Genomic DNA, 17,565 nt, shown 5'->3' on the forward strand with positions numbered 1-17,565 from the left:
GCGTGTGCCGTGAAAACCAGTCACGCAGGATGCGCGTGTGCCGTGAAAACCAGTCACGCAGGATGTGCGTGTGCCGTGAAAACCAGTCACCCAGGATGCGCCTGTGCCGTGAAAACCAGTCACCCAGGATGCGCGTGTGCCGTGAAAACCAGTCACGCAGCATGCGCGTGTGCCACGAGCAGGACTTGTTTCTCCCTCCTCTGCACCATCAGGACCAGGCTAGGACACGTGAGGACCACAGAGTCGTTTGCTGACTGCAGCCCAGCAAAGCCATGAGCCCAGCGCCAACCAGGCCCATCTTGCAGAGGCCCCAGGGGGAGAAGGCTTTGTCCTAAGAATAGCCTTCCAGCGCAGGAGAAGATGTCACATTCGCCGCCATGGGCTGCACAGGAGATGCCACATTCGCCACCATGGGCCATGCAGGGGAAGATATCATGTTCGCTGCCATGGGCTGCACAGAAGATGCCACGTTCGCCACCACGGGCCACACAGGAGAAGATGTCACGTTTGCTGCCATGGGCTGCACAGAAGATGCCACGTTCGCGACCACGGGCCACGCAGGAGATGTCACATTCACTGCCACAGGCCCTGGGCCCCAGAAGCTGACCACACCCACATCCTTCACTTCTTTGGACCATCACACAATGTAGCTCATTTGAACTTTAAAACTTGAAAAGAATGACTCTCATTTTTTAAAAAAAGTAATGCCAGATTCAAATCACAAGTGCCTACATCTGAGAGGGCATAAAGGCCCTCTCAACTCCAAGAAAGCTGCCTCAAACGTTGTTCATTTCCCTCTTCAGACGGTGACTTTTTGACTCCCTGGTGGTTAGAGTGCTGGCTGTGAAACGCCATCTGATCTGCTGACCAGCCCTGGGCCCCGCCCGACACAGCATGCTCGGGGGCCTCCACCTCTCATAGTGCTCCAGGGCCTGGGGGCAACTCCCCTCTGGCTTTTGCAGAGCACTGGCCACATGCTGCGTGGTACGGGCCTCTCTGCAGCTGCGCAAAGGCTGCTCCATCCCGGCTGTGAGCCTTCAGATTTATTCTAAAGTCTGGCCTGGCCAGCCGGCACTCAGCGACATGTGGTTTTAATGCAGTCTGTGTTTGAGCTGAGGAGAAATCACTGCCTTGCTGGATGTCTGTCCTCATTTCTTAGTATAACCTGTGGTTTTGACTGTCTAAAAAGGAAAAGTGATACAAGTTCCAGCTTGCGAGGTCTCGGCGAGGGTAAGGACGGAGCTATAAATTATTTCTAATATTTGAGCCATCATGGAGCATGCCAAAAAAGCCTACGTTTTCCAGACCCCTGTGGGCTTCATTCTTGGCCTGGCCCTCTGTTAAAGACTTCACATTTGCCACTGGTCAGATAATTCTGAAACCTGCAGCTCTTGGGTTTAATTGAATATTAAATTCCAAGTTTATATCTAGCCTATGGCAGACTATGTAATCACAGGAAGCAATTAAGACTCAGCATGAAATTACAGGGCCCGCATAAATCATCCCTCAGAATAAATCTGCAGGCATCTGATTAAGTAAAACTGCTACACTCTTGCTGCTTTTCCTTATTCTGGATATCTTGCGTTCAATCGTTCAAGATCTTTACCCCAAGAAGAGCCTGAAAAGCAGCCAACAAGGTCCATTCCACCCAGAGGCACAACATCTCTGGGGAATTAGCACCCAGAAACAGTCACTGCCCTGGCTGTTCTCATTGTCACCCCAAGGCATTATGTGCTTGATACGGACACGCCTCAGGCTGAATTAAATGCCCCTCTTTATAAAGACCAAAAATATTAAACATACCCTGAAAATTATACTACTTCCAACTTTTTAATCACTTTGAAAGAATAAAATAGGATGCTTCAAGATTGTCCCTTGGAAATCTTATTTACGGATGATAAATGTATCTCCTTAATATAGTCTTACTCTGCATGATTCTTGGGGTTAATGAAAAATTAAGCATAACCCTAACTGTTAGTGGCCTTGTTCAGATTTCACTCTGAACACTTTATGTCTAACTGTTTGATTATTAAATCCCCAGAACATAAGCTACATGATTTTAAAAATTACTGTGCGATGATCAGGCACTGTGGTTCAAGCCACCTGATCACAGTGGCTGTAATTCCAGCACTTTGGGAAGCCAAGGTGGGTGGATCGCGAGGTCAGGAGATCAAGACCATCCTGGCTAACACAGTAAAACCCCATCTCTACTAAAAATACAATAATAATAATAATAATTAGCTGGGTGTGGTGGCACGGTTGTATTACAAGCTACTGGGAGGCTGAGGCAGGAGAATCACCTGAACCTGGGAGGTGGAGGTTGCAGTGAGCCAAAATTATGTCACTACACTCCAGCCTGGGGACAGAGCAAGACTCTGTCTCAAAAAAAAAAAAAAAATACTGTACAACTACACATCCATAAAATTTACCATCTTCTCCATTTTAAAGTCAACAATTCAGTGGCATTTCACACATTCACTATGCTAGGTAACCACCACCTCTGCCTAGTTCCAGAACGTTCTCCTCGTTCTCAAAAGAAAACCCCGTGCCTGTGAAGCAGCCATTTCCCATTTCCCCTCACCTCAACCCCTAGAACGATTCATCCCCCTCCTATCTCTAGGAATCTGCCTATTCTGGGCATTCCCTGTCAGTGGAATCATACACGAGGTATCCTTCTGTGTCTGACTTCCTTGACTTAGCGTCATGTTTTTAAGGTTCATGTCAGTTACAGCATGTTTCAGAGCTACGTTCCTTTTTACAGCTGAATAATATTCTATTGTATGGACAGACCATGTTTTATTCATTCATTCATTCATGGATGAACACTTAGGATCTTTTGGCCATTGTAAGTCATGCCGCTACAAACATTCATGTTAGATTTTTGTTTGAACACTTGTTTTAAAGTCTTTTGGGTGGAAAGTAGAAATGAGGGAGTAGAAATGACGGTTTACATGGCAGCTCTGCGTACGGAGGGAGTGCCTGCTGCCTGCCAGCATGCTAAATACGTCCAGCCAACAGGGACAAGTGCTTCAACTCCACTATCTGCCTAGAATTTATTTTGTCTTTTTAAAATTGTTGTAAACATTTGACTGGGATAAAATGGTTTCATAGTACTTTTGCTCACAGTATTATCTTTACTATAATCAGTGTCTACCTCAAAGGAAAACTCAGCTGGAAACTGTCATGTTAATACTTTAATTAAATAAAACTGTTAATCTTCTTACTGAAGAATTTTGTCACTTTTTACTAGAGAATAGAAAAACTTTCTGATGTGAATTTTGTCATACATTTTTAGAAAATTTTTGCTCTTACCTGAAGAGCCAGGACTTTATAAATAAAGAATTCATCATTGTTTAGCAAGGCATCACTAACAGCGGGTTTTGCTTTTGTTTTGCAGACGGTTCTCTGTCAGCCAGGCTGGAGTACAGTGGTGCCATCACGGCTCACTGCAGCCTCAACCTCCTGAGCTCAAGGGATCCTCTCACCTCAGCATCCCCAGTAGCTGGAAACATAAGCACCACCATAACTGGCTATTTTTTTTAATTTTGTAGAGATGGGGTCTTGATTTGTTATCCAGGTTTGTTTTGAACTCCTGGTGTCAAGCAATCCTCCTGCCTCCCAGAATGCTGGGATTACAGGCATGAGCCCCCACGCCTACCCCTAACAGAAATATTTTGATGAATTTTTGGTTAATGATAAATAATCGTGTAAGCAATTTATTTTTACCTTTTTAATGATAATTTCTTTCTTTCAGTTATAAAATAAAACAGAGCACCAATGAGATCACAAGCTTGTTTAAGTATCAAGGCATGTCATGGAGCTGAGGTGTGGGGGCTCACACCTGTAATCCCAGCACTTTGGGAGGCTGAGGTGAGTGTATCATCAGAGGTCAGGAGTTCAAGACCAGCCTGGCCAATATGGTGAAACCCTGTCTATACTAAAAATATAAAAATTAGCCAGGCGTGGTGGTGGGCACCAGTAATCCCAGCTACTCAGGAGGCTGAGGCAGGAGAATCCCTTGAACCTGGGAGGTGGAGGTTGCAATGAGCCGAGATCATGCCACTGCCCTCCAGCCTGGGTGACAGGGTGAGACTCTGCCTCAAAAGAAAAAAAAAGATATTTCATGGAAACTATTAAAATGTGATGCTCACTACAAAGTAGAAATGAACAGAAGTGTTTTATAATGGTGACTTAGGATGAGTATTTTCTTTTAAACAGGAAGCAAATAATTCCCTAATTCACTAGAATCTCTCAAAACAGGATTAGACAGGAATCAGCAGAGACTGCTTTGCTGAACATTTTCCACAGAAGAATTCTGGAGAGCAACAATTAAAAGGAACAGTTAAAAGGAATCTTTGAGAAAACTTTTCAAAACAGGGCATGAAGCAGTGATATTCATGGGGGATGCTGAATTCAGTGGTCCTAAGCCCGAAGACTTCCTCTTTCTGGGACCCCTGTCTGTAACAGAATACAATAACATAAACATGCTAAGCTAGGCAGGGATGAATCACAGTAACTTTCCTGTTGTTCTTCCGTCTACACTAGAGATGCTGCATCACGACTTTGATGCCGCTCAGCTTCCTACAGCAATAGGCAGAAAACTTCAGGGAACAGGTAATGACGGTGGCATCTCACTCATCCGATAAAGGATGAGCAGCTAGCCTGGATGCTTTTCTGGTCAACAGATGCACTGACTCTGGATCTGGCAAGGTCACTGAATGGCTGAGATTATGGCCACGGTCACGTAAACCCTTCAAGCTCAGGGTCAGCTTCCGTGGCCATCTCCCCATGGCCCAGTGCAGGAGGCAGGGACGGGGCTGCTGCGGGAGCGATGTGGGCTGAACGAGCAAATGGCCAGGCGGAGGACACACATGGTGTCTTTGTACAATGGCCACGGCAATGACAGCCCTCAGAGTGGCATGGCTTTTATTGTTTTTGGAGTCAAATGAAGGCAGACACTGTGTTTTAAAAGTTGTAATATTTTGCCCACCTGTAATTCTGAAGGCCAGAGACAGAAAAACTAAGAATGCCATGCTGCAATGCTCTCAAGCAGAACTGAAGTATTCGTTTCATCCTAATATAGATGGAAGTGCAGTGACATGGGCCAGCAGGTGTCCAGGCAAGCCCCCCGCCCCCAGCGATCTGCAGCCCTCGGGCTGCAAAAGCAGCACACTGCAGCCCCATAGCAACAGACTAGCACAGCCATCCAACCCTCCCTCGACCATAACTAGAACGATGTTATTTCAGAGCGAAGGGAGACAGGAACGACGTTTTCATTTTATGTAAGTATTCTCATCTTAAATGCATAAAGGCAGAAACAAAGTTTAATAGGAAATCCCTAAATGTGTAACTGAGATTGCCAAATTGTAAAGAGAAAATTAAGAGAAACTGGAAACCACTGCAAGACTATATTATGGTATTCAGACAGCCTTGATAATGTTTATATAAGAAACAACAATCATACCCATCTCTATGACAATTAATAACCATGATTTTCCATAGATCGAAATAGATGATTGTGTAGATGGCCACCAAATCCTTTGCAGGAAGGTTGAGTAGAGGCTTCCAGAAGGCAGAAGCTACTTAGGCTGTGTGGAGAGGCCTCTGCTCCACCAGTGCCTTGAGTTTCGTGGCACCGCAAAGCACACCCAGGAAAGGGCCCTTTGATGTGCCACATTCCAGGAACGTCCCACTGTGCTGCTGGTCATGGCTGTACACGAGAGCAAAGGCCCTGAAGCTCCCGCTACGCCTACTCTGGTCTGTGGGGAGGCACTCCTGAACATCAGATTTGTGAAAATACCATAAGCAAGTTAAGGTCAAAATAATCCGGGTAGAGTTTCTGCAAGACACAAGCGCAGATTCGGCTGAACTCACTCCTGATAGCTGCGTCTGCAGGAAGAAGGAAATTCCACCTGGAAAGATTGGAGCCAGGGATAAGCAACGGGACCTGGGAGGCCAGGACAGGAAGTGAAACCCAGACACTCATGCTCACTCACATACATGCTCACACACACGCACGCACCACATAAACACACATTCACACGTACACGAACACACGCACACACTGCATAAACACACTCACACATACACATGCACACATATGCACACTCACATACCACCCACATGCACACACACACATGCACACACACACTCATACACATGCATGCTCACACACCACATGAACACACACATGCACACTCACACGCATGCACACACACATAGACATGCTCACACACCACACACACATGCATATACATGCATACACACACCTTCAAACATACACACACGCATACTCACACACCAGATGAACACATTCACACATGCATATATGCACTCACATACCACATGAACACACACATTCATACTCATAGACACAGACACACGCATGTACTCGTGCACACACATAAACACACAAAACTTTTGAATCCAATTTAATTAAACGTGGACTAAACTATTTTAATTGTTTCCAAATAGTACATCCAAAAGAGACAGGCCTACAGAACTGTCACCCACCAAAAATGTAAAAATGCCCCAAAATACTGACGACAGCAGCAGCCTCACATGTGACACTGTGCGACGCCAGCCAGCGCCAACTCCAGGAACCACGCAGAGAAAACCTGGATGTTTATTCATATTACATGAATGATCTAAAGAGAATATCCTGGGCTCCCTCTTTCACCTTCAGGGAGAAAAGTTCTCAACCTGGGTTTTGTTACGGAATTTGCAATATCTATGCTCTTACAGGGAAACAGAAGCACAATTTGCTCGGTGACACCGAGCTCCATGTCTGTTCTCAGCTGTCCTAGGCTCGGTGTGTTTTGCTCCTGGTCCCCTGGAGCCTCTGTTGCTGCGTTTGCAGCGCGGGGACAGGCTGGATGCTGGGATGGGTGACTGACAGCGTGACCCAGCCCCTCAGGCTTCCGCCATGAGCCAGGATGCAGGTGCAAGGCTGCCTCTTTAGGAAAACTCCAGCTGCAGACAGGAGCCGGGAGCCTCTTTCTAAGGCAGCCCCCAGCAGGGAACAGACTTAACTCGAGGCCACACGTGGACGAAAAGCAGACGGAACCTCTCCGAGTCCCGCCCCCCATGCCAAATCTAGACTACCAGAGAGGCAGGACACCCAGTTATTTCAAGATCTATAATCAGCTGAGCAGCATTTCCTCAGACTGATTTTGATGTTCGCTGCCGTGGCAGCTACAACGCCACACACAGGAGGTTTTGAAGACGCCAGGTGCATTCTTTCCAATAGAACCCTTTCAGGTGAAGTGAGACTCGCTTTGGTGAGGTTCATTTTATTTCTGCCTGCTCCTCCCTTATCAAATTTTTGCGTCATAAGTTTACGGTGTAAAAGTTCTTCAGTAACACAAACGAGAATTCCCACTGAAATAATCATCCAGAAACATTAGTTGAGATGAGGGTACAAATAAACTAACAAATGCTACCAAAAATGACATCTGTGTTTAACTGACATTTGTCTTCCCTGCCCAAAGAGAACCTCACTTTGACCTGGCAGCTGGGTAGAGCAGAGGCCTGAAGTCAGATGCTGGGGAGACACCTGAAAACCCACGAGCCAGAGAGGGCGGCAGGTGTCGAGTTGCTACCCCGAGTGTCTACAAAATCCCTCACAGCCTCCTCCTCAGAGTCTACGGCTAAAGCAGAGGCTTCCTCGCGCCCTTTCAGCGAATATCCGATGGGGTTATGTCAGGGAACAGGGCAAGAAAAAGGAAGATAAAAGTCCAAGTTTAATGAGGTGCTGTGGGCTCCCCACTGCTACCGCACTTGAAGCCTTCAGTCTATCGCTTCGCCGAAGAGTACATCATCTGCTTTTAAATTTATTCTTAAATCGTTTCTCCTCAGCACACACAGCTGAGATTTGTAACTACAGCCAAGGCATGAATTCACATCTGAGTCTTTCTGCAGTGTGTCTCACACACAGAGGTCAGACACAAAGGCGAGAAGAACACGCTTCCTTCAACCCACGCTCCTGGCTTCACGCCGACTTCCCATGCGTAACCCACGGCCGTGCGGATTCCCGGGTGAAGCATGCTGGAAGTCCCGTTAATCCCAGGACAACCGTCCAGGGCACTGCTGTCCTTCCTGGCCAATGACGCAAGGGTTCTAGCAGCAGAGTGTCCGTGGTAGAAGAACAAAATGTGGAGAAAGACACACCGTTTTTGGCGGGTGTGTGTCCTTGAGTCTGGAAGATGTTTCTTCAAATAGTTCATCTCCAAAGAAGCAGACCGACTTGTTCTTGCTCAGATGCAGAGTAAACAGTTTGCAGCGCTGGGGCTGGCTAGGAAGCCAGGTGGGATCAGCACTTTGGGGTCCTGTGATTATGACCCCATGAAGTAAGCACCACCAGGCTCTGGAGAAGCCCCTGAGGGCCCCCTGTGTACCCCGATGTGTGCCCCATGCCTGTACCTTGTGTGGAGGGAGGTCTCCTGCCACCCCGTAGGGCCCCAGCCATCTACCTCATAGGACGGTCTGAAGACAGGCTGGGTGTTGGGAGTGTCTGCGGTCCTATTGAAATTCTCACGTGAAACCATTTCCGGCACTAGAAGCAGGCCGGTCAGTTCCCATCCACGGGATGCTGCCAGGAACAAGGATTCTTCGAGAGCCCTGAGTTTTGGGGCACCTACTGCTGAACTGAATCACATGAAGAGAGTTGGGCTCCCTGAGACGTTATCTCAGAGAGAATACCGCGGACTCACTCTCAGCCTCAGTTCTCTTCAAGGAATCATTCAGTAAGAAGAAAACATCAGGTTACCAAATGTATTAACATCCAGTCAATGTCAGAACTTCTTAAAAGAAACAGGTTGAAGCGAATCAGTCATAACATTTAGAATCACACAGAACCATGCTGCACAGGAAGTATCAGTTGTCTGTCAGGCCTCCGAGTCCAAGCCTGGTCACCATAGCCTTGGTGACCCACATGTACACCTCTGGATGGTCCCCAGGGGCCAGGAACCTGAAGTAACAAGTCACCAGGTGGCCACAGGAAGAAGTGAAACAACTTGTTCTGCCTCAACTAATTGCTCTCCCCCTGCAACCTGCAACCGCTGTTCCTGCTCAGCCTTGAGGAACTTTCCCCTGGACACTGGGTTTCTCAAGACCCCCACCCCAGTAACTATGTAATTTACCGCACCCTCCCCTCTGCTTGCAACGGATACCCCTACCCATATGATCACGCCTGTTTGTAATAGATGAGCCCTACCCTTGTGACCATGAATCCCATGACGCCCTCCGCTTCCCAAGACAGATCACCACTTTTAACTGACCGCGTGCCCCAACCTGTAAAACCAGCTCCTCTCCCACTGCCCCCTGCGGAACTGTTTTCTGACTCAGCCTGCCTGCACCCAGGTGAGTAAACAGCCGTCCTGCTCACACAAAGCCTGCCTGCTGGTCTCTTTATACAAGTGACGTGCCTGATGTCCACTTGAATAAACTAAGAGTTTGTGTGTATGTGTATGTGTGTGTGTGTGTGTGTATGTATGTATGTGTATATGTGTCTGTATCTCCCATTAAATGAATCTAGGATATTTCATCCAAGTTTTCACCAGGGGAATTAAAACTAAAATCATATACAATTTACTGAAACCTAAATGTCTACTGAGAAAAAAAAAACAAACTATAAGGACAAATTAATGATATAGATGTATAGAACTTCAGATAGATTAGAGTCAACAAATTATTTTCCTTTTCCTTGAGATAAGAATGGATGTTTAGGGAAAAAAATCAGTCATTTACAAAACATCATTTACTTTAAACGGTATATTCTATTTTCCCTACCACCCCAAAGAAAGCTGGAGCAGGTATTGCTGCTTCTGTAGTCGAAGTTTCAACATGGATTTCAATGTAGATAGCGCATGCAAGTGTATAATTCAGTGAAAGAATGTCAAATGCTTTTCATTGTAATGGTGTTATCGTTACTTTTATGGACTTTTTTATAGAAAGATATTTCAAATCTGTGTTTTAAATAACTTCAAACTATTTTTTCTAGTAAAGAAAAATTTATATATATTGTTCTTTCTCTTTAACCCATTTTCCATGTATTTTGTTTTCTCTTTGAGCTAACGTTGGACGGAGTCAGTTCCTCAGTGTTTGGGTGGCATCATCACCCATGCTACCCATTGACCCTCCAGCTATTAGCTGTTTTGAAAGGGGGCTGGCACTACCTCAGGCCATAGAAAGTGGTTCTCTAGAGTTCCCAAGAGCTGTTTCAAACAGGTGTGTGCCCAGAACCCGGCTCTCTGGAACGGATCGTGAGGTGCGCAGTGGGTCTCGTGAGCAGGCAGCACCACCCTAGGCCACACGCTGTGGTGTTCGCCACACTCATCCCACTGAGTTCACGTCAGCATCTTTAAACTCTGTGTCTGGGATTTAGGTACGATCCTGCCGCTGCACTTCATTTATGCAAAGTCGGAATCAAACACTTTTCTACTGCATGTTGTTCCTTGCAATCTCAGCAGCCTATTGAGGTTAACAAGTGAATTACAGTTCCATTTTTCCTTGGAAAGTAGCTCACCCCTTCCATTTGTGGTCCTTTCTAAAGCACTCCAGGGCTTCAGCACAGCAAGACTCACTGCCACCGTGCTGGTGACGCTGGGGCCTGGCGCACCTGGACAAAGGCACGGGGTGGGCGCGGGGGGTGGGGGAAGCAGCCTGGGGAGCTCAGGGAAGCATGTTCCGTGCAGAACGGCCATTTGCATCCCTGTTCTGCCCACGAATCCCTGTGTCTTTGAGTTTCCCACAGGCGAATGCAAATCCAGGCCCCAGCACTCAGCTCTGCCAGCCTGGCTCCACCCACTTCCCTCTCAGCTTCTCCTGTCGGACCTCAAGGGACCCTCTGAGTAGGCTTCCGCTCCAGTCCTCATGACTCCCCCCAGCATGTGGAGGGGACAACCCCATCATATGATAAGCACTTCAGAAATGGCATCTGACTGCAGAGCCAGAACGGGACTTTCAGCTCCACATCACCGTTCTCTCTTGTGTCCCGAGATGTTTAACAGAATCGCCTTCCCAGGGGCTCGTACTGGAGGAGCAACCTGCCGACCTACTGTGCTCCATACCCAGCACAGCAGGAAAAAACGGAAGTATTTTGATAAATTTCTTTCATAATGGCATAAGACAGTCTAAGAAAAGAATATTAGAAAAAAAAATAGTAAAAAAATACGCTGCTCTTAAAATGCATAGGCATTACTCTCCTTCCTTACATGCTGTGAAAAAAATGCAAACATAAACGAGTTTGTAAATGTCAAACATTACAACTATGAAAATGCGTTTTTCATCAAATTCATTTTGGTGATGGATTCACCCATCTTAGGAAGAATGATCAAACAGCAGCTTACCTTTGCAGTTTCCTCGATATGCAATCTCTAGCTGGGGGTCTTTGCACTTGGCACGTTGAAATTCACAACGGGAAAGGAAGGTCCTGCCATCAGATGCACAGAGAGGTTTCTGGGGCGAGCCCGCACAGTCCAAGCTACAATCCTTGTCTTTATCTTGATCAACTCTCAAAAACTTGAAGGAGAAAAAAAGAAGCCAGACAAATTTAAAGACACATTCTTTGGAGCAGCAGAAAACAGAAGGCTGTCTCGGGCCGACTTCCCCTGGTCAGGGAAGGGAACCTTGAGGAAAACCCCCCACCGGTTCTTACCCCTGCCTGAAGCACCAGGTGCACCTCTGAAAATGTAAAGTCACTGTCTGTTTCAAAAGCCTAGATAATTTGGAAATTCTCTACATCAACATTGGCCATCTGACACAGAACACGTAAATCGCTGATCTCTGAAGGGGATGCACGAGCGTCTACCTTACCCGGATGGCCTGAGTAGCAATGTTTTCCTTTTAATCTGTGAATTCACTGACTGCTTTATCTTCACATCCACCACCATACTGAACCATTCTTCTGGAAGTGACAAGGGTCAGGAATGTCCACTGTCTGGAACTGGGAGGGAGCCTTACTGATGTAAATGCTGCCACACAATTTTATCTGCATTCTGCAAATGCATTCGTGTGCACTCAATTGGACTAGATTATTATTTTTCGAATGGTTGTTGAATGAATAAGTACCTCATGACCCAGAGGAAGCTTTTAGGTATTTCTGTGAAAATGCCTAAGGCACAGGAATGCTCTCTGCAGGCCACAGAGACCGCCCAATGGCCGTGCACACCCCGCAGTTCCTATGGCCGCGGCCTCAGGCCCCTGATCTTCCCTCTGCTGATTTACAGCCTGACACATGCTTCCAAGCTCGCCAGGACTCCCAGGGAAGCCTCTGGTCAGGGTTTGTTGGCCCCTTGTATTTTCCTTGGACAAATGATCAGTGTCCTGCTACCTCCTGACCAGCCACTGGTCCTGTCCAGGTCTCCATCAGCCCAGGCAAAACACCAGACACCAAGGGGAAGCTCTAAGTGACACAGAGGAAGTGTCTGTGCTCGGGGACAATCAGGACTGCCGGACGCCTTCGGGCCCCAAGCCATCACCTGCCCCATGGGGTGTTGTCTCTGATCCACAGAGCACAGACAATGCGCTAACGAAAAGAAAGGAGGAGGAGGCCGAGCAGTGGCTGGCAGGGCACGAGCTACGGCAGTCCTCGGCCCTCTGGGCACTGTGTGCATGTGAGCGGGGCTATTTGAGATTGTTCGCCCAGGGACATTTGTGGAGATAGAGCGCTGCTCCGATGACCCATCACCTCTTCCAGTTTGGGCAGGGGAAATGGATTGAGGTTCAGCAGAAGCTGGGAAACCCTCAGCAATGTGCTCCTTTACCAGTAGAAGAGAAAAAAGCAATCGGCCAACTCCACATGCTGCATTCCCTAAGAAAGTAACAAAACTTGCTCCCTTGAAGCCTGCATCCCAGCTGGCTCTGTTTAAAGGTTAGCTTTGCCCAGCTCATCCGCATTTAACCCTCTGCAGTGGTGGCTCGCCAGGCGGGTTATGTCAGGGGAGCTAACTCAGCAAGCCTGGCCCTGGAACTGACACTCGCTTTTATATTATTACCACTTAGTGCTGTCAGTGCCAGTGTGGGTTAAGCCTCGGTGCTTTTAAAAACGGCTGCTCTGCTATCTTGAAGATAAATCTTGACCCAAGCTTTGGAGAAACTACGGTGACCTTGATGGGCAGTGCAGAAGTCCCCAGCATCCAGGCATTTGGGATTCGACCATCATCCTTGATAACTGACGTGCTCTAATTTTCCTGAGAATGAACTCATCTGCTAAAATCATTCGGACTTATTTTAGTGGAAAGAATCATAACCTGTGATTTCTTGAGTAAAAATTTATCTACTTTAAATAACTTGCCCAATGTTACACATACTTTAAAAAAAAAAAAAACTTCACACTGAACAAAGAATGAAAAATAAAGATTAGCCAAAAGCTGAAGCTGGACTCGAAGCAGGGAGCACTCAGGAGACGCTGTAGGGGCCGGATGGACAGTGGGAGCCCCAGCCCTCCCCAGAAATCCAGGCAGGGTCCTCAGAGCTCCAACCTGAGGACTGTGGCAGCCTGTGTGCCCGGCAGGTATGGCTCAGAATAGGTAAGCCCATGCGTTTTGGAGCTCACAAAGCTACTTGGCAATGTCCTTGCCCAGATTTGGGATGAAGCCTGGAGCCAAGCGATGGACGAGCGGGACCCAGAGGTGACGGGCTTTGCCATCTCAGAGGGAGCTACTTTTCAAAGGTGTCCCTTTCAAACAGCATGCTCTACTTTTCCTGAGAATAAACTCACCTGCTAAAACCATTCAGGCTAATTTTAGCTAAGAGACAAGTGAAAACAGATCATTGCCTTTCAGAGTTTTGCAGAAATGTGTGCTTTTACTGAAAAAAGGCAGAGCCGGCACATAAATACATTCAATTGAATTCTGCCACTGATTAGTCTCAACACACATTTTTCACTTCACCAAAAGCACTGAGTGTGCTCTTCCAGCAGTGGAGGGGTTCCCGGGGGGCAGGCAGCTCCTGAGAGGCGGGACCTTCAGGTGCTGTGCGTTGGGGAATTCCTCCACCCGCTGAGAGGCTGTTGATCTTAGAAAATGCACGGGAGTCATTCCTTGCTCAAGGCCCTGGAGGGTCTCACAGCCTTGTTCTCGCAGCACGCAGCTGGATGGGGCAGCGCAGCTTGGCACCCGAGAAAGAGGGAAAACCAGGAAGAAAACCTGAACCTGCCGAGTGTTCACAAGGAGCCCCAGGTGCCTCCGTTTCAAACAGGGGCCTGCCCATTGATAGCTGTCTCCTACTCTCGATGAAAAGATGGAATAACCTAAATCCTGTTAATCTTTAAGTTTAAGGGGTGGTCTCTATGCATTTCCTGAAACCCTAAGTGAGGACATGCTGAGGGCTTAGGTAAGACGGCGTAATTATCATTTTCTCTGAAGGGAAAGAGACAGCCTGGACGTTTTTTATCAAATAAAAGCCCCCAGCACCCAGGCATTTGGAATTCACCCATAATTCTTGATAATTGACTTGTGTGGAACTAACAATGAAAGCATTCTTTCTCAGGAGTAAGAGCTCACACGGTGTATGCACATGCTTCTCCCCTTCCTCCTGTTTAATCACAATTACATTTCAACGGAGACAGTGTAAGAAAATAAGCTTTTAACTAACTTGTGTTCATTCATAAACAGCCCATTCAAGAAAAATAAATATTCCTATTCCAAAAAATTCACTGTTAAAAGAACTGGTTGAGAGTCTTGAAACTAATTCAAGATAAAAAGTACTTTGCCAAATTTAGCATGCAATCAATTGACATCGAGCAACTTTATTTAAAAAAAAAAAAACTCAAAATTACAGGGGTTTCCCATTTATTCTGATTTCCAGGAAGCAGCGCTATTTGCACAGGTGTGAGGAGGCCAGGTGTGAGGAAGGTGGGGGAAGGGAAGGGTGCAGGAAGCATCTTTGTGGACACCAAGTAGCTCAGGCATTAGAGAACCAGTCAGACAGACTTGATGGGTCAAGTCATGATCTATCATTCTTCTTAATAAATTACTGGGTTTGGGCCAGAAGAAAAAGATAAAAACAAAATTAAACCATCTACGAACCAGGTAAAAACACTCTTGTAATCTTAACATGTATAAAATTTCTCCTTGTAATAAAACACTTCTCTATGTGAAGTAACACATGGTATGAGAAAACATTGAGGAAATTTGTCTCTGAGATACATAATTCTATAGCAGTAAGATTTGCAAGCCAGGTGCAGTGGCTCACACCTGAAATCCCAGAGCTTTGGGAGGTCAGGGCGGGAGGATCTGCTGAGGCCAGGAGTTAGAGACCAGCCTGGGCCAGACAGAGAGACTCTGTCTCTATTAGGGGAAGGAAATTAGCCAGGTGTGGTGGTGTACACCTGTGGACCCAGCTGCTTTGGAGGCTGTGGTGGGAGGATCACCTGAGCCTGGGAACTGGAGGTTGCAGTGAGCTATGACCTCGTGGCAATGCACTCCAGCCTGGGCAACAGAGTGAGACCTTGTCTCAAAAAAAATTCTCCAAAGCAGGCACTTTCTAAATAAGAGGCCGAGAGAAAAGAGACGGTGTCCACATGTTGCCTCCTCTTAGTGGGAGGTGGTAGGAAGAAATGAGATTGAATGAAAGACAGGGCAGCGCCAGCGACGAGGCCTACTATGTGCAGAGCCTGCACAATTCTGGACTTATCTGGGGGCAGGTGGGAGAGTGGTTCAGACTCAGCCTTGTTTGAAAGAGTCATTTCTCCATTTTAAAGCCTGGACTGTCTCAGGCTTCCGAAAACAGGGTGCTACTCTTTCAGAACAGAGAGCCTGAGCCTATGACGCAAATATGGACATTATGTTTCGGAGCCCGCACTCGGAAGTTGACATGCTAGAGGCAGACACAGACAGCTACGGCACAGTTTTTCCAGAGACAGACCTTTCGTTCACTCACTCATCCAGCGTTGGGGGGGAGTGAGTCACAGCACTTTGTATTTTAAAAACATCTAACTTCAGTATTTGGTCTTTGCCTTCATGTTCCCAGTCTTTAAGAACAGAGCCTCATGTTTCCAGTTCAAAAGTCAGACTCAGCTTCAAGTGAACGTATTAAATAATTATTAAGTGACCCCTCTCTGTAAAAGGCATTCTACCAGCCTCCAGGAGGATGGAATTTCGAAGAAGCGCCTGCCTTTGAGAAGCTGAAAATCCAGAGGGCAGAAACGCAAATCCGCAAATGATGACCACGCTGTAGCAGGAGGAATGCCGGAGCGGCTCAGAGGGAAGAGGGGTCAAGCCGATTTGGGGGGATATCCGTGGTTTCCTAAAAGATGGCCTAAGGCAGAGGTCCCCAACCCTGCATTCATCTGCATTCACAGCCACTCCCCACTGCTCACTCCACCCCCTGAACTCCGCCTCCCATCAGATCAGCAGCGGCATTAGAGTCTCACAGGAGCGCAAACCCTGCTGTGAACTGCTCATGTTGAGGTACCTGGGTTGCAGGCTCCTCTTGAGAATCTCATGCCCACTGACCTGTCACTGTCTCCCATCACCACCACATGGGACCCTCTAGTTGCTGGAAAACAAGCTCAGGGCTCCCACTGGTTCTACATGATGGTGAGTTCTAGAATTATTTCATTGTATATCACAAGGTAATAATAGAAATAAAGTGCACAATAAATGAAACGCGCTTGAATCATCCGAAACCCTCCTGCAGGGTCATGGAAAAATTGTCTTCCATGAAATCAGATCCTCATGCCAAAAAGGTTGGGAGCGCTGATCTAAGGAACCCAGAGAAACTGGGTGAGCAGCCACAAGAGCTGGCATCCTCGGGCAATCCACAGACATGAATGCTTCAAGGCCAACAGTAGGAAGCAATTGGAAAGGGTGCCACTGAAAACAGGACTCATGTGTCTCGCGGTGGCCAGTGCCTCTCAAATCAATGCGCTGGCATCCCTTGAGGAGCTGGGGAGACGAGGGTTCAAACAGAAAACAGGAAGTGCTGGGCTCCGCCCTCTGGCAGAGGGTTCTGAGGAGTGTGGTCTCCTCACCACGACAGACGAGGCCACGGGCAAACTCCACACAGGATTTTGCCAATTTTGTGGTGTGGGTTTTGGGCCCTCCCTGATGAACTAGACGGAGTCACAGCACTCACAACACTCGCCGTGGGAGCGTTAGCACTGGATTCTGGCCTCTGCAGGACACTGAGCTGGCGTCAGGTCCTAGCCCCATCGCCTGGTGTCGCTGGGCTCTCCAGCAGCAAGGACATTTAAGGCTGGTCTGCATTTTCCCACCTTTGCAATCTCTGAGACTCAATTTGCTCATCTGTAAAAGGGGAGTAACAGTGCTTTGTCGCCTCTGAGGTAGCTGCAAGGATAAAATAACAAGCTCTTCCGCAGGGGGATGAGTACCATGATGAAAACCACCATGTGGGGAAGGCACTTGCTGTCTGGCCTCAGCACAGCCCTGCTGACTGAGGTGCCTCTCAGGAGCACGGAGATTCACCAGGAGGAGCTCACCATGGGGATGTGATGTGAGCACTCTCTGTCCATCTAAAAACAAGCCAGGTGGCCAGGCGCAGTGGCTCACACCTATAATCCCAATACTTTGGGAGGTTGAGGACGGCAGATCACCTGAGGGG

The 17,565-nt window shown here is 47.4% G+C and overlaps 1 protein-coding gene across 2 annotated transcripts in view; it reads right to left on the reverse strand.

The window, feature by feature from the left end:
- The window catches only part of SMOC2 (SPARC related modular calcium binding 2), a 190,963-nt gene that overhangs the window by 113,494 nt on the left and 59,904 nt on the right, over positions 1-17,565 (reverse strand). For both annotated transcript variants that reach the window (XM_010331307.3, XM_003943442.4), the window contains exon 2: positions 11,349-11,520. In XM_010331307.3, coding sequence (XP_010329609.1) covers positions 11,349-11,520 — 172 coding nt within the window. The remainder of the gene's footprint in view (positions 1-11,348; positions 11,521-17,565) is intronic.

This window comes from Saimiri boliviensis, chromosome 4, assembly GCF_048565385.1.
Source record: "Saimiri boliviensis isolate mSaiBol1 chromosome 4, mSaiBol1.pri, whole genome shotgun sequence".
Taxonomy (NCBI): Eukaryota; Metazoa; Chordata; class Mammalia; order Primates; family Cebidae; genus Saimiri; species Saimiri boliviensis.